Here is a 19,555-nt window from a genome sequence, read left to right as displayed (position 1 = left end):
GATTAATTAAAAAGAAAAAATCCATATATTTATTCCCGTGTATATACGTATGAAGGTGAGGCAAGTAGGCAGTAGTGAAGGCAAGTCCAAGGCGTAGTAGAGGCCGGTTGATCTTTGAAGAAGGAGCAAGTCGGCAGCCGATTTTGACAAGTTATCGAAACAAAATGAAGCAAACGGGCATTTACAGGGCCTGCCGGGATCAGTAGATCAAGGTGCGAAGGCTGGGATCTATAGATCCAATGCCTGAGAATTAGATATGGGGGGAAACGGGAGTACCCCGAGAAAACCCACGTTCACTAGTCGGGGCCGAATGAGAACCCGGCTAGTGCCTGAGTGAAGAGCTGACGAGGAAGTATAGATCTGAAAAGAGACTGAAGAATAAACATGTTATGCATAGAATACGTATAATAATGTTGTTATTCAGGATTATGGTATAGAGGTGAGGCTCTGTAACAGATTGTAAGGGGATATATATTTGAAATTCAGCTGTGAGTGGATTTCGGTAGATGGCTTTTTTGTAATATTTGGTAGCAAGTTTAGTGATGCGTGTTTGTATGGTGTGTAGTGAGGTGTGCCTTTCGGTGTATCATGCAGGTGTGTATCGAGGAAGGCGATAAGCGAGAAGTATGACACTGTTTTGGGGGTTTTGTAAAATCCTTCGTTGATTATTGTGCATGTTGCATGTAACCATTGCGCCGTAATCTAGTAGGAGTCTGATGAATGTTTTGTAAATGTGTATTATTGTTTGTAGTCTACAACCGTGGATGTGGAGACTTATTTTATTGAGGTAGGTTATACGAGTTTTGGTTTTATTATTGATATCTCTGAAGTGAGTGTGCCAGGTTAGATTAGGGTTAATGGTGATACCTAAAAATTTAGCGGATTTGGAGAATTGGCTTGGATGGTCGTATAAGTAAAGTTTGGTAAGCCTGACTCGTTTACGTCTTTTGTTAAATCGTCGGAAGAGTATAATTGCCTTGGTTTTGGAGGGATTGAGTATGATCCGCCACTTGTTGCACCACTGTGTAATCTTGTCTAGGGCTGTTTGGCTTTTCTTACCCGCTAGTGGAGGGTCCCAGGAGGTGCTCCATAGGGCTATGTCGTTAACGTATTGTGAGGCGTATGTGAGGGATGAGTTAGGTTGAGGTAGGTCGTTGACGAAGAGTGTATACAGCAGGGGGCTTAAGACAGACCCCTGTGGTACACCTGCGTTAAACGTGAAGGGCTGCGAGATCGAGGAGTTTATTCTAACTTTTGCAGATCTGTTGTCTAAAAAAACAGGATATCCATTTAGTGAAAGTCGTGGGAATCTTGTGCGTGATCAGTTTGTATTTGAGTCCGTTGTGCCATACTGTGTCAAAGGTTTTCTGTACGTCTAAGAAGGTGATAACAGTGGCCTGTAGTTTATCGAAAACTGTGAACGAGGTTTCGATTAGGTGGACGAGGTGGTTTGCGGTCTGTCTGTTTTACGGCCTGCATTCCGAATGTGTGACAGTGTGTTGTTGTTTTCTAGTAGCCAAAGTAGTCTCGTAGTTATGATTTTCTCCAGGAGTTTGCCGGTGCAGTTAATTAGGCTTATGGGTCTGAAGTCACTTGGGTTAATTGAATGGGTGCCTTTCTTGGGTATGACCTTGATGAGGGCTGATTTCCAAGCAATGGGGAGATAGCCAGATAATAGGGAGAGATTAAATAGGTTGGTGAGATGTGTCATGAGTTTGGGAGATGCATTTTTAAGAACAATGTTGGTAATTTTGTCATCGCCGGGAGATTTATTTTTAAGTCTTCTTAGGGGGATTTTGACTTCAGGAGTGGTTATGGGAGTGGATATGTCTAGGGGTGAGCTGGGGGTATGGGGTTGGAGAGTGTCGACTGGGAAGGAGGTGGAGAAAGAAGTGGCGTTATTTTTGACAAAGATATTAATATGGTCCTGGTGTTTAGTGTCGAATCTTGTATTCTGAGGGGTTACAAAAGTTTTTATAAAGTAGCTAGCGAAAAGTTCTGCTTTCTGTTCGTCGGTGGAGGCTGTGATGTTTTTGAAGGATATGTTGTTTGTGTCATTGTTTTCTCGGCATATGCTTTTGAAAGTTTTCCAGAAGGTGAACGGGTCGGGTTTGAGACTGTCCAGTTTGGTGCAAAAGTTATTCCAGTTTATGCGTTTTTGGGCCTTAATTAGTTTTCTATATCATTTTTGACTGAGTTGATTTGTGTTGATTTGAGTGGGGTTTCTGGAGTTGATGAAGTCTTTGCGAAGCTTGCGTCGGGATAAAATTAGCTTGTGGATTTCGGGAGTTAGTGACCAGTGGTTGGGCGTGGTATTGGTGTGGTTTTTGGGTACTAACTTGTCTATGGTCTTGGATATGGCTTGTGATATACTGTGGTAATATTGCTCGATGTCTTCTTTGGTATTAGCGAAAGTTAATGGGTCGGGTAAGATGTTGTCTAAGTGTCGGATGAAAATGGTCCAGTTAACTTTCTTGAAGTTGGGATTGGTGGTGGGCTGCTGCTGTAGATTATTGGGTAGAGTCCAGTTCGGGTTGCTGATTTTGAATGACAGTGGGTTGTGGTCTCCACCAATGTTTTCGTGTACTTTAAAGTTACTAGTGAGGTGTACTAATGCGGGTGGAACTAAGGCGAGGTCGATAAGGCTTTGAGTACCGTTGTAATGCGTGTGGGTAGGGGAGTTGTCGTTAATAACAGTATAGTTGTGTGAGATTGATGATGATCCTACCAGCAGTGGTAGTGGTAAAACCTTGGAGAAGGGGGTGAGAAGCATTAAGGTCTCCAAGGATTATTACATTGTTGTAGTTTGTTATGATTGTGTTTAGGAATGTCGGGGGTTGAGTTGGGAGAGATGTACAGGGCTAGGAGTGTGAAATCTGGTAGAGATGGGGGTGTTGGTATAGTAAGCCTAAAGGAAATATGTAGTGTAGTATCACCTAGCCTAAAGCCAATTGCATAAAATTTATCATGAAAGTAAATATATCGATTCACGTTTCTGCCTCTTTGTTGGTCAAGTTTAATTCCACAAAATCTATTTATTTCAGTTAGATATGAAATGTGAGGATAGAGTATACTATGGGGTGGGGCTGTTAATACTTGCCCATCATTTTTGATTGGTTATGCACTAGTCATATTAGAAACAGCCTCAGTAAGAGTGGGAAAGGTCTCTTACACTCAGGCGATGCAGCATCATTTTACTGTGTAGCACTTCCACAAACTTATCTACGAGAATATCCTTGTAAATAGCTGAGGTAATGTTAGGGTAAGATTTACTCTGCAATTGATGCAGGTTATCTGTATAGGTAGTCAAGCTTTTAGTGGTACCCCTGTTCCATATGACATAAATTTGGTCCAGTGTAGTGCCTATGGTTGTTCCTTATCCATGTACTCAGTGGAATCAAGGTACAGACTGCACAGACTCAAAAAAGATATTGTACAGCCTGAAATACTATATAAAATAGTACAGATCTTCTTTCAGTATGTCATTAGATGTTTGAAGAGTGATCTGCTTTTCCTCATTCACGAGGACCTCGTGATCATGGCCAGAAACTCTCCTTTCCAGCTTCCCAGCCATCACCTGACCAAGATTTCTTGACATTGTTAGTAGATGATATTGGAAGCCCCAACACTCTAATGATTAATAGACTTCTCCGGGTTGGCAGAGCAAGGAGTGTCTATAGAAAAACTTTTTCAGTGTTCTGTATCTCAAGGCCCATTTAGTTATTTGGTACAATAGTAAAGGCCCACATATGCAGGTGACGACTCATTAGTTTAGGCCCATGACAGTTCATATATTGCCTCTGCTCGGTCCCGAGACCCTTCATGGTATTTTCTGGCTTCTGGAGACTCACCACTGCCCCATGATGTAGTCACTTTTTCCTTTGATGCATGCCATCTCACCTGTTGGTGAGATAGCTCCAGTAGGAAGAGTTCATCTACCAATGGCACCTCCTATCTCTTTTGGCTATTTTGTGGTGGCTTCAACCAAAGCTAAGGCTTCATTACTCTGGCTGGCATAAGTCCAAGAGTAACTCTATCCTGTCTCAGATGCACCAGATATCATGTCATCATGCTAATCCTCTGTTTGTGTTTCCCTCACACTGGAATTACTCCTCATGGACTAAAGTTATTTGCTATTCTATGTAAGTTAGCTTCTGGAATTTCTTTTCCCTGGGTCATAAGTCACAATGAGATCGAAGTCATGGACCTTCACATCATTGACTCGTCCTCTTGGTTTTAAGTCCTTTTAGCTGTAGAAAATGCACATTCCCAACTATGGAGATTTTTTAAACTAAAATCACACTAGAGTTGAAGTAAAGGGCAGTGCACACTTAAGCAGTTATATCAAACTCCACAATAGCAATATCCTGTGATAATGGTACCAAAAGTTGTGTTGGATATCCATTGTGCGGTATATCCAGGTAAAAAATATCTAACTTTAGAGCTACACTAGATAGGTTAACTTTATAACTGGAGATTTGATCAACATATCGATTAAGGGGTAATACTGAAACTCTTAGTGACTGGATCATTATTAAATGAAATTTAGAGACTAGGCACAAGGTGAAACACAAAATGAACGATATATATTGTGTAATGAAACATGGTGTGTGTGTGAAACTGCTCAGATGTTTTAAACATATTTGACCATGATTTTCACTGACCCTTCTTTCAGACTGTTCTGATGAGATCCATGTCAGACGATTTAAAACAAAAACCAAGTATCAGAGTAAACTAGATATTTCATGATGAAGTTCCAGACCGCTTAAATGCGTATTTTTTTAGTTTCTAAGAAACCTCGCATTTATTTAGTGTGACATGCACACTACCTCCTTGACTGGTCATTCTCATTACAATATAGGTGTGGCTGTAACCTCTAGATATCACCTGAACAACCACTGAAGGACACTACTGTCAACATATTTACACAACATGACATACTAAGCAATGTTCTCCCTGGGTGGTAATAGGTATTAACTGCTTTCGAGAACAACAAAATAAAAAGAGTAACTTGAAACAAAATAAATTAACAGTTTTCTCGACCACGTTTCATATGAACCTGCCAATATTTGGAACAAAAAATGAATTTGTAATAAATGTTAAAATACTACATGAAGATAAAAACCCATGATATGTCCATAATACCACATTGGCTTTGATCAAATTGATGTTTGTCCATAATTCTTTTGGGGATCTTATGTCTTATGTCTCTGGGATAGTGCAGCAACTTTGCACTTTAGTTTAAAGGGTCAACGACTGCTATGTCCTTTATTGACCAAGTAATTGGTGTCTGTGCAGCCAATGAATGGTGTCAGCGAATGACACTGATGGAAATAAAGAATACCCATATAAAGAAAACATATATACTTCAAGAGTCGTAGTTGGGTATTGAATTGTATCATTCATCAGAGGTTTGTCTCTTGATAAGAAAACTCTCAATCAATTCACTAGTCCACTAGAGGTAATCATGCATTTGTCTATCCATGTACACACTGACTTTGTTTTCAATAAAAATGTTTTCACTTAACATGATCAGTCTCACTATCTCAGTCTGTTTTCAAATTTAGGGCAGTTCATAAATTTCCTGTTTTATCCTCCCATGATCTATTGATGTACATGTGGAAATCAATTTATATGACAATAACACAAACAGATAGGAAGGATACATTGTGGTGTTGTGACCATAGGATTTATTGTAGATTTTTATGTTTTGCAAACGTATGCACGGACCCTTTCTCGATCTTTTGTATTTCAATGAGCTTAAAGGAATGCTTATAACTAAAAGAATCGCTTATTCTCAAAGTAACATACTCGTGTCCAAGAGAGAGAGTCTCCCACTTTAGAGATACATGTGTATAAGAGAGATGTTGAGTCCACAAATCTTCTTCTGGACATAGGACTTTTCCAATGATGCAAAGGTCTCTGACATCAATTAATCTACAAACACAGACTCAAAACATCTACCAGTGTCTGGAGCCTCCATATTGGATTGAACCTTGCCTCTGAGGATCAATCTTGGCACAGTAAACAAGGATGAATGAAAATCATCGACATAAATTGGTACATGAAAATTCAGAGACTACATGGGAAGGCCTCTACACAGCTCCCAAGCTATCACCAGCCAGAGTATCACAGCCATAGTTCAGGTTCAGACCAACAATAGCCAGCTGCAAGTGACTGGATGTGCTAATTGTGGGCGAACTCCTTCAGTCAGAGCCGTTTTTCCTTCAGGAAAGACAATGGGTACTCACGGGAAAATACTATGAACCAAGACACTGTGAGCCTATTCTCAGTTTAAAATATCCCACCCTTGGTGCCATGAAGCATCTGGGAGATAGTAGTTTACAAGCTGTATTGCCAATTTGGCAAAGTGTAAAATTAGACAAGCCATTGGCTGGGTTGAAGGCTTGAAAAGGGACTAGCACCAAGAGATTAACCAACTGTGTCGATTATCTGTGCCAGTGTCAGAGGAAGAACTACCTTACAATAGTATCCACAAAATGGAAGAACTGTCCTCGGGAAAAATTCATTAAGGATCTTCTCAATGAAGCTATAAGGGACATCTTCACCTTAATCAAAGCATTTCCCATCGTGACCCAATATGAAGTGGTAATTTTGACTATTTATTGGAAAAGAAAAATCCTGCAATGACATCTATGGTGGATACACATCAAATGAACTACCACTTCAAGCACCTCCACTATGTTGGACTAGACCTGTATCAACGGTTAACCATCCATCCATCACTGCAATGCGTCGATATTGGTTTCCAGTAAATGGGCAGATCTACCAAGGCCTACTCATGAAGTATGTGCCATAGCAAATGCCGATGATAACACCATCTAACATCTTCTATGATGTTGTAGACTGGGGGAGGGCACTGACAATTCATCTAACATACAAAAAGAGCAGGGCTATTGATTCCAACTGATGGCTCAACAGATGCCAGCCAACCCACAATGTTCATAGTTTGCTGATCAGCAAAGTAGGCAAGGTTATTCGTACTAGCCAGTGGCTCAACAGGTCGATAGTAAGAAACAAGAAATGGTGGATGCTATGGAAATTTCTCCAGAAAATAGACAGAATCAATTTCATATTTGTCCAGAGGCTTGGAGAATCACAATGGACTGCTTGCTCCAAAGAGTTTAATGATCAGTCAAACTCTGTTAAGGCTTGGTGATGCTTGGTGTGTATGTGTGATGGCGCAAAGGTGAAAGTTTACGTTTCTGGTTGACACAGGAAAAGCGACGACATTATAGGACAATGTGGTTTATCAAGCAATTCAAGTGAGACCTTCACTCTGCTAGTGAATATTGACTTCTTCAAGCAAATGTTGATACACTAGGCATTATAGTAGAGGTATATTTCTGGTTATGTCTAGGAACTGTTGCTCACAGAACTTAAGTGGTTGTCTCCAACTTTGGTTTTGGTATTGACTTAGTCAGGATGGATGTACTGCCTACATCATCCACCATTCTCTCCTGTGCAACAGGAAAACTGTAGGATTATTACACTTTCATTAAAAATTTGGATTATCATGTGAATGAAACATCATTAACTCAGAAGGTGTTGTGAATTTTGCTTTCTAAACCATTGATGGATTTTCTGATTTGAAACATTAATTTTCGAAAAATCATTATCATAATCTAGTTGAATGGTGAGAAATCGAAGGAGCACGCCACCCTGTACTCACTATATTTGCATTTATTTACCTGGAAACTATCCTGGTTCTACATGCTATGAGGGAGTTGTGTTTCTCATGAATGTGTATTTATATACAGTAGCAATGGCACAAATTTTAATGCTGGCTTAGGCTTTTGGTTAAAAAATCCAAATTAACCTGAATTTTGCCAGTGATTTTTTTTGAAGCAAAAATATAAATGAATAGCATTTTACATCCCCTTGATAACACTATCATTGCTACCTAACATACCATCATAAGGTGAGCCAGACATTAACAAGGGGATTTGTTCTGTAGCCAGAGTTAATGTATATAAGCCAGTAGAATACTTGACAATGTATAATGGTGGTTCATATATATATGGCAATATATGTGTATGAATATTAAATAAAGACATTTAGGAGGCTTTAGCACAAATGAATTAAATAGGTAACATAAAAAGCAAAACAATAGAAAACAGCAAAGTACAATTTGAGCTCAATTAAAAATTGATGAGTATGAGTATAATTGTCATAACTGACCTGGAAAGTATTATTGGAAAACGCAGAGCACCTGTTATTTTCATTAATGCTAGTAAGAAAATGGTTTAAATTGTGATGTTCCAAGGTTGGGAATATCCATTAAAGAGATATAAAAATAGCAAAGAGAACTACGTTTGAGAAAAGAAAAACACAGTTTTAACTGGTGTTTCTAATAACACAGTTTTACCTGGTGTTTCTCATAAAGAGTATTGAAGAACATATTTTGATTCTGAGTTGAAATATTCACGAGTAGGTGAAATTATCAGTGTTAAATGATATTCACTGATGAGAGATTGAATATCAGGACAGTGATTTAGTATACTAAGTGTTTTGTTTTTTGTTGTCGTAATATATATTTAGTCTGGCAGATTGAAATATTTTACAAAGTCTTACTGAACATTTTCTTGGCATTTTCTACGGGCATTACAGATTCAAAATGCAAGCAGTACATGTACTAGGGGAGATGAAAAGTTATTCCTTTGTTGTGAATGCTTTGTAGGTTGCGCCAAAAACTAGTACACAACTTGTAAACGAAAGAGATTCCCTAAGGAAAGACGATGGAAGTGTTTATGAAGGCTAATGGTCAAAGTTAATGTTTAGCATGTCGTAACATGAGTCAGCTTGAGTGTATAGGAACCTTTTGTAGTTTTGACCCAATTCCTTCCTTCTAAAACTATGTGCTTACAATGTGACAACTAGAGAGAATGATATTTATTTTTGTCGTCTGGCAGGGACAACAGAAAGCAGCATGGTTACAGGTAGCTGGTCAATGGATACTAATAGAAGACTGGGTATTAAGAAGTCCTCAGGTTCTCAGAATACATGTTTTATGAATGATATAATGCATGAGTACATGCAAAACCTGTAGGCATGCCACTTGGCTAATGCCTACTGCCATAGTTCATGGTTGTAGCTATATCTTATGGTCCATCTTAACCTCTACTTTTGACTGATGAAATTCACCTGATCTCCCATTAGAATTTGCACTTTACTAAGGATGAGAGGTGGATGCTTCTGATTACCATGTTTCTGAACTAGCCAGTGGTTTTCTACTACCATTTACTGAGTATTTCAGAAACATTTTTTGTTACTTGATGGACCACAGGCACAACTCAATGGAATGTTGGGGAGATGCCAACTTGATTGAAGATATAAGCCAAAACAGCTCATGTGATAGCCAGCCTCCCCATCTCTTTATCAATAATATACATGCTGGACGTTTGGCCTGAGGTCTGCCAAAGTCAGAATGGTTGTGGTAAGTATCCATTTGGAAGTTTCATCATCAAGAAAAGTAATGGCGCCACTTTCCAGTGTATATTTTGTAAATAGCTGTTACAGGTTCTGTATACTTATTATATTTTTCTAATTTAACTGTAGTATATGTCTAGGTAATGTTACTTTTCAGTCTTTAACCAATGTATTTATCCATATATTTGTTGTTGTTTTTATTTTGCCAACTTATGCAAATAGTGAAGAGACTTTCTTTAAATAATTATTAAATTTAGAGTGTTTCTAGTTCTTCTTTTACATACTTTTAGTTTATTGGAATTATTTTATGTATGTAACGCTATTAAAGGATTCATTTTTTGTATTTCATTCATTGTTAAGGGTTTTACTTTTATATAATAGTTCACTGGTGGGACAGCGATAAATCTGCAGACTTACAATTCTAAAATCCGCGGCTCGATTCCACAAAGCAGATACAACGATAGCCCAACGTGGCACTGCTCTAAAAACAAACAAACAATTTTCATAATGTAATAATTTTTTGTTTTTCAAAGATTTTTTTCTATTATATGTACCATACTGTATCAAAATCATAAATAAAAGAATTTTCTTTTCTAATTATGTATTATTTTATGATCTTCAAATCGTAGGCAAAGGGTTTTATTGCAGTATATGATTTTGAGTTTTAAAAGAATATTTTTTATAGCAAGATGTGTTTCTTTGCTTAAGGTTTGTATTGTCCATGTACTCATTCTTAGGAAAAAAGGAAAGTTGACGTGCTTTTTAACCATGTCGCGAGTTTAAAGTTTATTGAGTTTCATTTTAATTTTAACTGTCAGCCTGATGTCAAGCCTAAAACACAGAGGAGGACAAAATGGTGATATGCCGTCATATCATGTTTTCCCAACGTCTTTAGTTACACAGGAATTAGTAAAAAAAAAAGTGTTTTACTTTTTTCCTATGCAAAGTTGACAATAACACGTGTTCCAGAAAACATTGAAATTGTTTAGTTCTAGTCGTCTTTCTGTCTTCATTATTCTTTACAGCAGATAATATCTGATTTACTCAGAAGGATGTTGAAGTAACTTTATGCCTTATTCTAGAAAAGATCGACTACAGCAACATCCTTCACTGGCATGATGGATTATGTCTATATGTTACAGACAATGGATGCTGTCATAGGACGACCATCACACAGCGATGCTATCACAAAGACAGGATACAAAGGCTCTTGTAGGATCAGAACCTATACACTTTAAAATTTTATTCTTGTTCTTGCATGGCCCGGTATGGCCAGGCGATTAGGGACTTGACTCGCAATTTGAGGGTCGCGGGCTCGAATCCCCGTCCCACCAAACATGATCGCCCCCTCAGTCGTGGGAGCGTCATAATGTGACGGTCAATCCCACTATTCGTTGGTAAAAGAGTAGCCCAAGAGTTGGCGGTGGGTGGTGATGACTAGCTGTCTTCCCCCTAGTCTTTCACTACTAAATTAGCGATGGCTAGCACAGATAGCCCTCGTGCAGCTTTGAGCGAAATTCTAAACAAACAAACAAACCTGCTTGTTGACGTGTTCAGCACAAAAGAGTTCTGCCTTTAGAGAGGAAAGGCTGCTGATTGGTTCACTAATTCCAGTAACGGCAATTATCTATTTGTCTACAAAAGTAAGCACAGTAGTTATTTCTTTATTTTTAATGAAGATTGTTTCACTTAAGATCTTATGTGTCCAGTTTCCTTATTTCTCTCATATAGAGTAAAACTCAGTTGATTGTCAAGTTAACTACTTCATAAATTTCCTGTTTGATCCTTCTGTTATTAAGCCGACCAGTCTAATATTTGCGATGAAATCCGTTTATCTGAGAATACCACAAAAGCTGTTAAGTTCATTTTAAAATAAATAACTCTTTTCTTTGTAATTCTCTTGGAGAAAATATCTGGTCTGCCCACGGGTAGAATAGCAGAAGATCGATAGGGGTGTTCTACAATGGGGTCAGATGATATATCAATGAGACAACCTTCCTTATGTTTGGATGGGAATTACCAGTCACGTGAGAAGTACTAGTTGCAAAAAGTAACTCGGATGTTACCAATTCAACTAAGTAAAAAAACGAGATTTTGTCAGGCTGGAACATCTATCAGTTGTTGAGATAGCTTGGTTAATTCACAACTCCTGTAAGGACAATTCTCCAGCATCCAATACAAGTACACACATTGTGTTTGTGATATTAATTAATAAAGATTATTTTCAGCGTATATCAAACTTTGTGTCCACTTCATTTATTTCTTAACACTGATTCAATCAGTTTTAGTGAAACTCAGTATTACTTTACTATTTACTTTACTAAAAATCTCATTTATAGAGGACCCACCTAATTTACTCTTTAGAAAAATCAGTTGACCTGAAATTAGCACAATACCTAGAGTATAAAAACTTCCTTTTTTATAGAAATGACCAACAGCAGCACTGATAGCACACACATCCCAAGAAGAATTACATTATTGTTTCATGTATAAAATTCTTTGTTTTCTTAGTCTAAAACAGATTTTTCTCAGGAGATCAAGAGATTCTTCTTCACAGTGATCTCTGAAGTCTCCAGTACAGGTGTTGAACTTAGTAAATGCATTCATCTTCATTGTTTTGTATATATAAAAAAAAAGTTTTCCATTGTCATACACTTTGTCAAGTCTTTTTTTTATTCTTCACAACTCAGTCAAAGTCATAGCCTATAGTTTAATACTGCATAACATTTTCTTCTGAGCCTCCTATTAATCTGCAAAACCTAGAAGTGATTACTCTTGACAGAAATCAGTGCACATGAGAATATCAGAAACCTTCAACTTGCTGATATGTGTTTATACCATTCACTACCAGAGAAGTCCATACATAAAAGGTAAATCAAAGGTCCTGATTTTTTCTATTTTTGTAAGGTACAAAATATCTAAAATATACTAACATAGAGCGTTTAGGCATATTGGGCCCTATGTTACCTGATATCTGATATTATGTCATGATATAAAGATCAAATCAATATCTATCAAATACAACCTCTGAAACTATCATTCTGAGGAAAGATGAGCGAATATGGAAGCTGCACAGCACCATGATACTACTCCAGAATTGTTACTTGGGTGTTCAGATATGCTCACCTTAGTTCATTAGAGAAAAAATAGCAATGATACAGTGTGTGTGTCTAAAAAATCAATTTAACTTCTAAGTATGTAGACCTTCTGTAGAAAAACAAACTTGTGTACAATCTTTTATGGGTCGCAGTCTGAGGGCCGCGGGTTCGGATCCTCATCCTGCCAAACATGCTCACCCTTTCAGACATGGGGGCATTATAATATGATGGTCAATCCCACTATTCGTTGGTAAAAGAGTAACCCAAGAGTTGACGGTGGGTAGTGATGACTAGCTGCTTCCCCTCTAGTATTTCACTGTTAAATTAGGGACGGATAGTGTAGATAGCCCACGTGTAGCTTTGCACGAAATTCAAAACAATCAAACCAAGCACACTTGCTATCTATATGACTGGGGCCACTCTCATCATCAACAAGAGGTGTTATGTCACTGAGTCATCATTTGACTTACTAGTAGGAAAAAATCACTGTCGCTATCTGTATTTTATCATGCTACAGTAATCCTATTAAATAGAGAGCACATGAGATAGCCTTGGTGACTCACCCAGTTACATGGATTAAAGTAAGAAAAAATCAGTAGTTCTCTTGACTGACATTTTATATTAATAACGCAATTAATACTTGAATACTTCACCAATACTTAAAATTAAAAAAACAATTATCTAGTAACTAAGGGGTAGGAAGTTTATGTATTCTCATATCATGCAGAACAAATATTTAATTAATTATTTTTATCTTATTCATTAAAAAAATTAGGATATCATATTTTCTGCTTAAGTTGTTCTATTAGACTTTTTTAAAAAATTGTTTGTTTATTAAAGGGTTATGCTCCCCTTAGAGAGAAGGAATACATCATATTCATGGTCTACTACCCATTGGTTGTTATGTCAATGGTTCTGGCTGCTTTCAATGACAAAGTACCCCATCAGCTAAATAAAATGCTTGAGGTATGTTTTCAATTTTTTTATTTGTGCCTACTTTGGATTTTACCTCTCCAAACAATCTAGCTTCTTATTGTAGCATAGAGTTTCATCAAAAGTGTGCTTATAAGACCATATTTATTGATTGGTAAAGGTGATTAGTAATATTTTTAGTGTTTTTTATCTTAATGTCAGTAATTGATGTAGTTGTAACTTTCTAAAGTCCTTGTGTTTATTTTCTCAAAATTCAATGAAAGTATTATGATCAAGGAAGGCTCCAGTTTAATGTAAAGTTATATTTGCAAAAGTCTTTTAAATTTCGATGGATTTAATGAGATAATATTTACTACATGAGATTTTATCACTAATTGAGAGAAATGGAATTCCTTGTGCCTGTTTGTTACAGAAATAATTGTGTTTTTTCCTGTTTATCAAGTAAGAACCTATTTTAGAAGCCAAAAACATCACATTCCCTTCTCAGTTTACAGTAACATGGTATAATTTAGCAATTAACCATATTCTATCACAAATAGTGTTATGTTTATCTGTATTGTTTATTTTGAATGGTTGTATGTATGTGACTTACAAGATTCACCTTGCACCTCACTGTACATTGTGCTTTCATATCAATACTGATCAGTAAGCTCAGAAAGTGAATTAATTCTACATTTGGAGAAATGAATATTGGGTTCCTTTGTGATATTACTGGTTTATTGTAATAATGACTCACAGATAAGCTATGTCCTTGTAATAAGAGGTTTGAAGATTTGTTTAGATGGAATATTAATGTGAGAACAAGTGCAATAAAGAAGAAACAAACAAATCAGGATTATTTATTTTACCTTTCATGTACAATTGTTTTGCAGGACTTCTAGGCTAAGATAGTGAAATCAAAGTAGAATAAAACTGAATGTAAAACTAAAGATTGAGAGAAGGTAACTTACAAGATCAACATAAAGGATTAATAAATGTTTAACATGTGAATGAAACTTGCTGGGATAGTATTGATTCTCTCAAAAAGACGAACTGCACTCCTCAAAGATTAGAATGAAATTTTCCCAACAGCACCAAAACTCCATATGCAAAGCATAGTCTCTTTGCAGCTGACCAATCAGTAAAAAGGCATCAAAATGTGAAAATATATCTGCTCCATGTAACAGCCACAAGATATCCTCCTAGCACTGGGTCCAGCAGGGTGCATATAATATAACAATGCCAAGAACATAACATTAGAGGAAAACAAGAATCCTTTTGGTACATCTAGGGTATCTTATCCACTAAATTGAACTAATACCCCAAAGCCTTATTATTCAAATAATTATCAAGCTTCCTCTTAATCTTCCTTAAATTTACTGCATCAACAATATCTAAAGGCAACCCATTCCAAAGACCAACCACCCTGTTAGAAAAATAAAAATGTCTTAGTTGGAAATGACTCCTACCATGCCAAAAGTTATATTTATGTCCCCTAGTATTACCATTCTCAATATTAAACACAGAAAAGATGATGCATCAACACTATCAATTCTTTTAACAATTTTGAATTCCTCAATCAGATTCCCTCTAACTTTTCTTTTCTCAAGAGAAAACAAGTTCAGAAATCTTAACCTATTCTTGTATGACAACCTTTCCATCTCATATATCATACTAGTAGCTCTTCTCTGAACCCATTAGTCCAACAATTCACTGTATTTTCTAAGGTAAGGATCCCAAGACTGAACAGATTACTCCAAATATGACCAAACCTATACAATCTTAAAATCCTTCAATGGCTTAAGAAACTGGTGAACCAGAACACCAAGATCTTTTTATTCCATATCATTGTTAAGGTTATTCTCATCAAAATTATACTCATAATTCAAATTGTGATATCTCACATGCATTACTTTGCATTTCATATAAATAAAAAAAAATCTGCCATTAATTTTTCAACTCACCAAATAATCCAAATCCTTTTGTAAAACATTCTCCTCACAGCCAGCAACACCAGAAGCTTTAATATCATCAGCAAATGTAAACAACCTATTGACCATTCCTTTATCTGTATCTTTGATATAAATCGAAAAGAGCTAAGGTCCCAACACTGAACCCTAAGGTATCCTACTTACATAGGCATATGAACCCAAAAACTTTTGTTGGGGCAAAATTGCTGGTATTTAACAATATCACCTTCAGAAGGAGTAATCCAAACATTAATTCAAAATCACAAACAGCATTCAGAAGTGCAGTGTTGTCAGCATACGTCTTAGCATCATTATCACCCACTAAGAGTAGGAGAGCTTTGAAATTTTTTTACATCTGCTCAGTGACAGGTTTCACTGCCTCCCATCGGCATGACCATCTCGTTACATTCAAGGATTTTAGTGTAAAAATTATGTGATCATCTTTTACTTCAATATTGTTAAATAGAGCATGACCTTTTCAACTCCCTTCCAAGAAATTATAAAGGCTTTGGATTTTCCTGAGCACATTTCTAATTGGCTATATCTCACTCATAGTATCCTGCAGCTCGAGATTAAGGAGATGACCATAGCAATGCATATATATTCCTTGCAGTGAGCACTCTTTCATTTAAGTCACTACTCCTTTACGAACACCACTAATATTAAATGCCTCATGAATATACTCACCGACAATGTCCTCCAACTTCAGGACAAATCCACTGATAACCCTTTTCACAAATTCATATAACACTTCCCCTTCAGTTGATGCTGTTGAGAAGAGTCCAATTAATGCCTCCAAAATGTATCTCATGCAGAGTGCCACTTGCTCTATTTGTCTGATATTCAAGGTTACATTCATAATTATTTCAAACTTTCCACTCATCAGCACATCATAGATGATCTGTTTCATGTCGAGATTGGATACAATTTCTAGTATCTCATTCTGGGTGGTTGGTGATGTCCATTGATGTGTGGACTTTGTAATTTCTCTTTGAGCCAGGGAAGATCCTTTCACTTGAGATGCAATGATTCCAGGAAATTGCTTCTCTTGATATAAGACATTTCCTTGATGTTTGTTCTATCCTTCTCATCTCTTCTTATTCTAGTGTTATGTAAATACTCGCGATTGCAGAGGACCTGCTGTTTATGAGCCACATCCAACTGATGCCACACAGAAGTCTGACATTTTGCGTTTATTTTCAAACTGATCCCCTTTGCCATTGCCTTCTTATGATTAACACTTCTCAAATGCTTTGTGAGTCTGTGAATCTTTTTAAATTTTTGAAGATGAATGATCTATCTCCCATGAACTTCCTGCAGGAAAATAACACACACTAACGTTTCCTCATGTCAAAGCTAATTCAGGAGATTGTTTTATACCACTGGGGATTGAAATCCTTGTAAGATGTTTCTCTCCCAAACTTCTGTGGATTATACTCCTTTAGAATTGGTTGCTTAAGCGTATTCGAGAGGGAGGTTGATGACTGGTTGTTGATGGAGTCTTCCATTGACTCTTGTACTGCAGCTGAGAGAAGTTAATAACTTTTGTCATCATCAACATCAGAGCTCATATCCACACCAGGCATTACAATGAACGAATCACTTACAATGTCATCCACTGCATGCAAAATATCGGAAACAGTCTGATCTATGGTTGAGGCTCGTTGGATGTACAAGAATGTTTATTGTAAGAGTTATTATTTGGTTCGTTTAGTGATTTGATGTTTAATTATTATTTAGTTTTCTTAAAAAGGGTGTTTAAAGTTAATCATTTTAAAAGCAATAGTTATGACAAGATTTATTATGTAACTCAATACAAGTCATAAGTTGTTTATGCAGTATAATTGTCGCACTAGGCTTTAGTAGTGTTACGACAGCGGAGATCACGTGACCCTCGTAACACGTCACGCGCTTCTAGAACGTTCATGAAGCATCGGGAGACTACTAGATATGGGGTAGTCTTGTATATATAAGACCGGCCACGAAGCGATGTAATTGAACTGCGGACAGAGAGAGACGTATTGTTGAGCACGTGAGACGTTCCTTGTGAATTATAGTGTTTGTTATAGAGCGACTATGGAAATTAAGTGTATTGCAAAGTTGTATTCAGAAAGAATAAACCAGTTTTATTTAAGAAAGGACTTGTATCGCTAAAGTTTTTTTGAAAAGAATTTTTACAGAAAAAACTAACGAGCAGAGACTTAACAGTAGTATTGTTGATGTCATCTTACTCAAAGCTTCCAAGTTTTTCAAGCTGTAGGTGATACTGTTGTCACTAGAGGGCTAGAAAGAACTAGGCCTCAATCGGAATAGTTATAAATAGGCGTCCAACAATATAGAACTTAGAAGAAACAGTAGTTTCTGAGCTTATTGGGTTGACTGTCAATCTCGAAAGGGGCTAGTGAGATCTAAAACATAGATTACTGCCAAGTTCATTCATTCAATGTAGAATTTAGAAGAAAGAAAGTTAACTGAGAGATGATTAGACTGAGTAATTGGCAGTTTAACCATGACGTCGTTTTCTAAAGAAATTAGTGAACAAGAAGTGAAGATAGAATAAAGGTAGTTAGTGAAAGAAAATGTGAAGTTAGCCGGCGTGTGAGTGATTAGCCTTAACAGGTGATTTCTTTAGTGTTGTTACGACAGTGGGGTCACGTGACGAGTATTCTAGAAGATTCGCTGGTGTGTTACGACAGCGGGGGTAACGTGACGAATATTCTAGAAGATTCGCTAGTGTGTTGCGACAGCGGGAGTCAATTGACGCTGGTGGCACGTGTTGAGAGTCTTAGAAGTTTCTAGAACAGGTAGTATTATCGTATATAAGTGCGCTAGACAGTGAGAGAGACAGACGAGGCAGAGACGGAGTCGAAGCAGTAGTGGAGACCGAGGCAGAAACGTAACAAATTAGTGTCAGAAGTGGGATGAAAAAAAAATGGAAATGAAAGGCGGAAAATCAAACTACAACTTAGCAGACTTGATGGCAGCAATACAAGAGCAGCAAATGAAACAAGAAGAACGAGTTGTTCGAGCTGCCACTGTTGCAGGTTTTCTTGCAACTGCTGTTGTCTATCTTCTTGTTTATTTTCCTTTTCTTTTTCCTCTAACAACTGCTGTAATCTCTCTTCTTGTTTATTTTAAACAAGAAGAGAGATTACAGCAGTTTTCCTCTAACAACTGCTGTAATTTCTCTTCTTGTTTATTTTCTTTCTCCTCCAACAAAGAAAAGAAACAAGAAGAACGAGAAAAGAAATTCATATCTGGGATGAGACTTCTAATGGGACTGAATATGTCTGCATTAGGGTTTAGCTGCGGGCTCTGTAAGGGGCTTGCCATTGTCTGAGGCTGATTAAGTCGATGGTCAATGTATCCTCCTTGTGTAACAGACAATAAATCGTTCTTTAACGTATCTAATTCGCTTTTAAATTTACTAATGTTTTCCATTTGTACTTCTTGCCACTGTTGTTGACTTTCCTGTAGTTGCTGCTGACTATCCTGCAACTGTTGGAGACTTTCTTCCTGTTTCCTTTCTTGTTCCAGTTGCCACTGCTGTAATTTTTCTTCTTGTTTCAGTAATAGGAGTGATCCAGTGCGAAGGAAGCCCCAGGAATTCGATGGGAAGGCACCGTGGGAAGCATATAGAGCACAAATTGAGCTACTGGCAGAGATGAATGGATGGACGGAAGAGCTGGAAGCAGTATATCTGGCAACGAGCTTGAAGGGACAATCACTGGAAATAATTGGACAGTTGACAGCAGTCGACAGACACAACTATAGAACACTGGTATCGGCTCTAGAACTCAGGTATGGAACCCAAAACCACTCAGAAGTCTACAGGGCCAGGTTCAGGACGAGAGTCTGTGCTAAAGGGGAGAGCCTGAGAGAACTGGCACAGGACTTGGACAGCATGGCACACAAGGCCTACCCAACTGCACCACCCGATCTCCACAAGTTGTTGCTGAGAGATCAGTTCGTAGATGCCTACAACTACAGTCCACAACTTAAGATACAAGTGAAGCAAGCACACCCCTCTACCATGCAGGATGCAATGGCCAGAGCTCTAGAATTTGAATCCTATGTTAGGTCCAGCACAGAGGTTATGAGGTTGGTACAGTCATCTGGATTCAA

General features: G+C 37.4%; 1 protein-coding gene across 1 annotated transcript in view; it reads left to right on the top strand.

Annotated features, from left to right (window-relative positions):
- The window catches only part of LOC111089115 (canalicular multispecific organic anion transporter 2-like), a gene marked incomplete at its 3' end in the record, with an annotated part of 59,272 nt that extends 45,758 nt beyond the window's left edge, over positions 1 to 13,514 (top strand). The window contains exon 5 of the mRNA XM_022400943.1: positions 13,389 to 13,514. Within this exon, the coding sequence (XP_022256651.1) occupies positions 13,389 to 13,514 (126 nt within the window). The remainder of the gene's footprint in view (positions 1 to 13,388) is intronic.
- Positions 13,515 to 19,555: the final 6,041 nt, after the last annotated feature.

The sequence above is a fragment of the Limulus polyphemus genome, unplaced genomic scaffold, assembly GCF_000517525.1.
Source record: "Limulus polyphemus unplaced genomic scaffold, Limulus_polyphemus-2.1.2 Scaffold5269, whole genome shotgun sequence".
Classification (NCBI taxonomy): Eukaryota; Metazoa; Arthropoda; class Merostomata; order Xiphosura; family Limulidae; genus Limulus; species Limulus polyphemus.
This window is presented reverse-complemented; position numbering and strand designations above follow the sequence as displayed.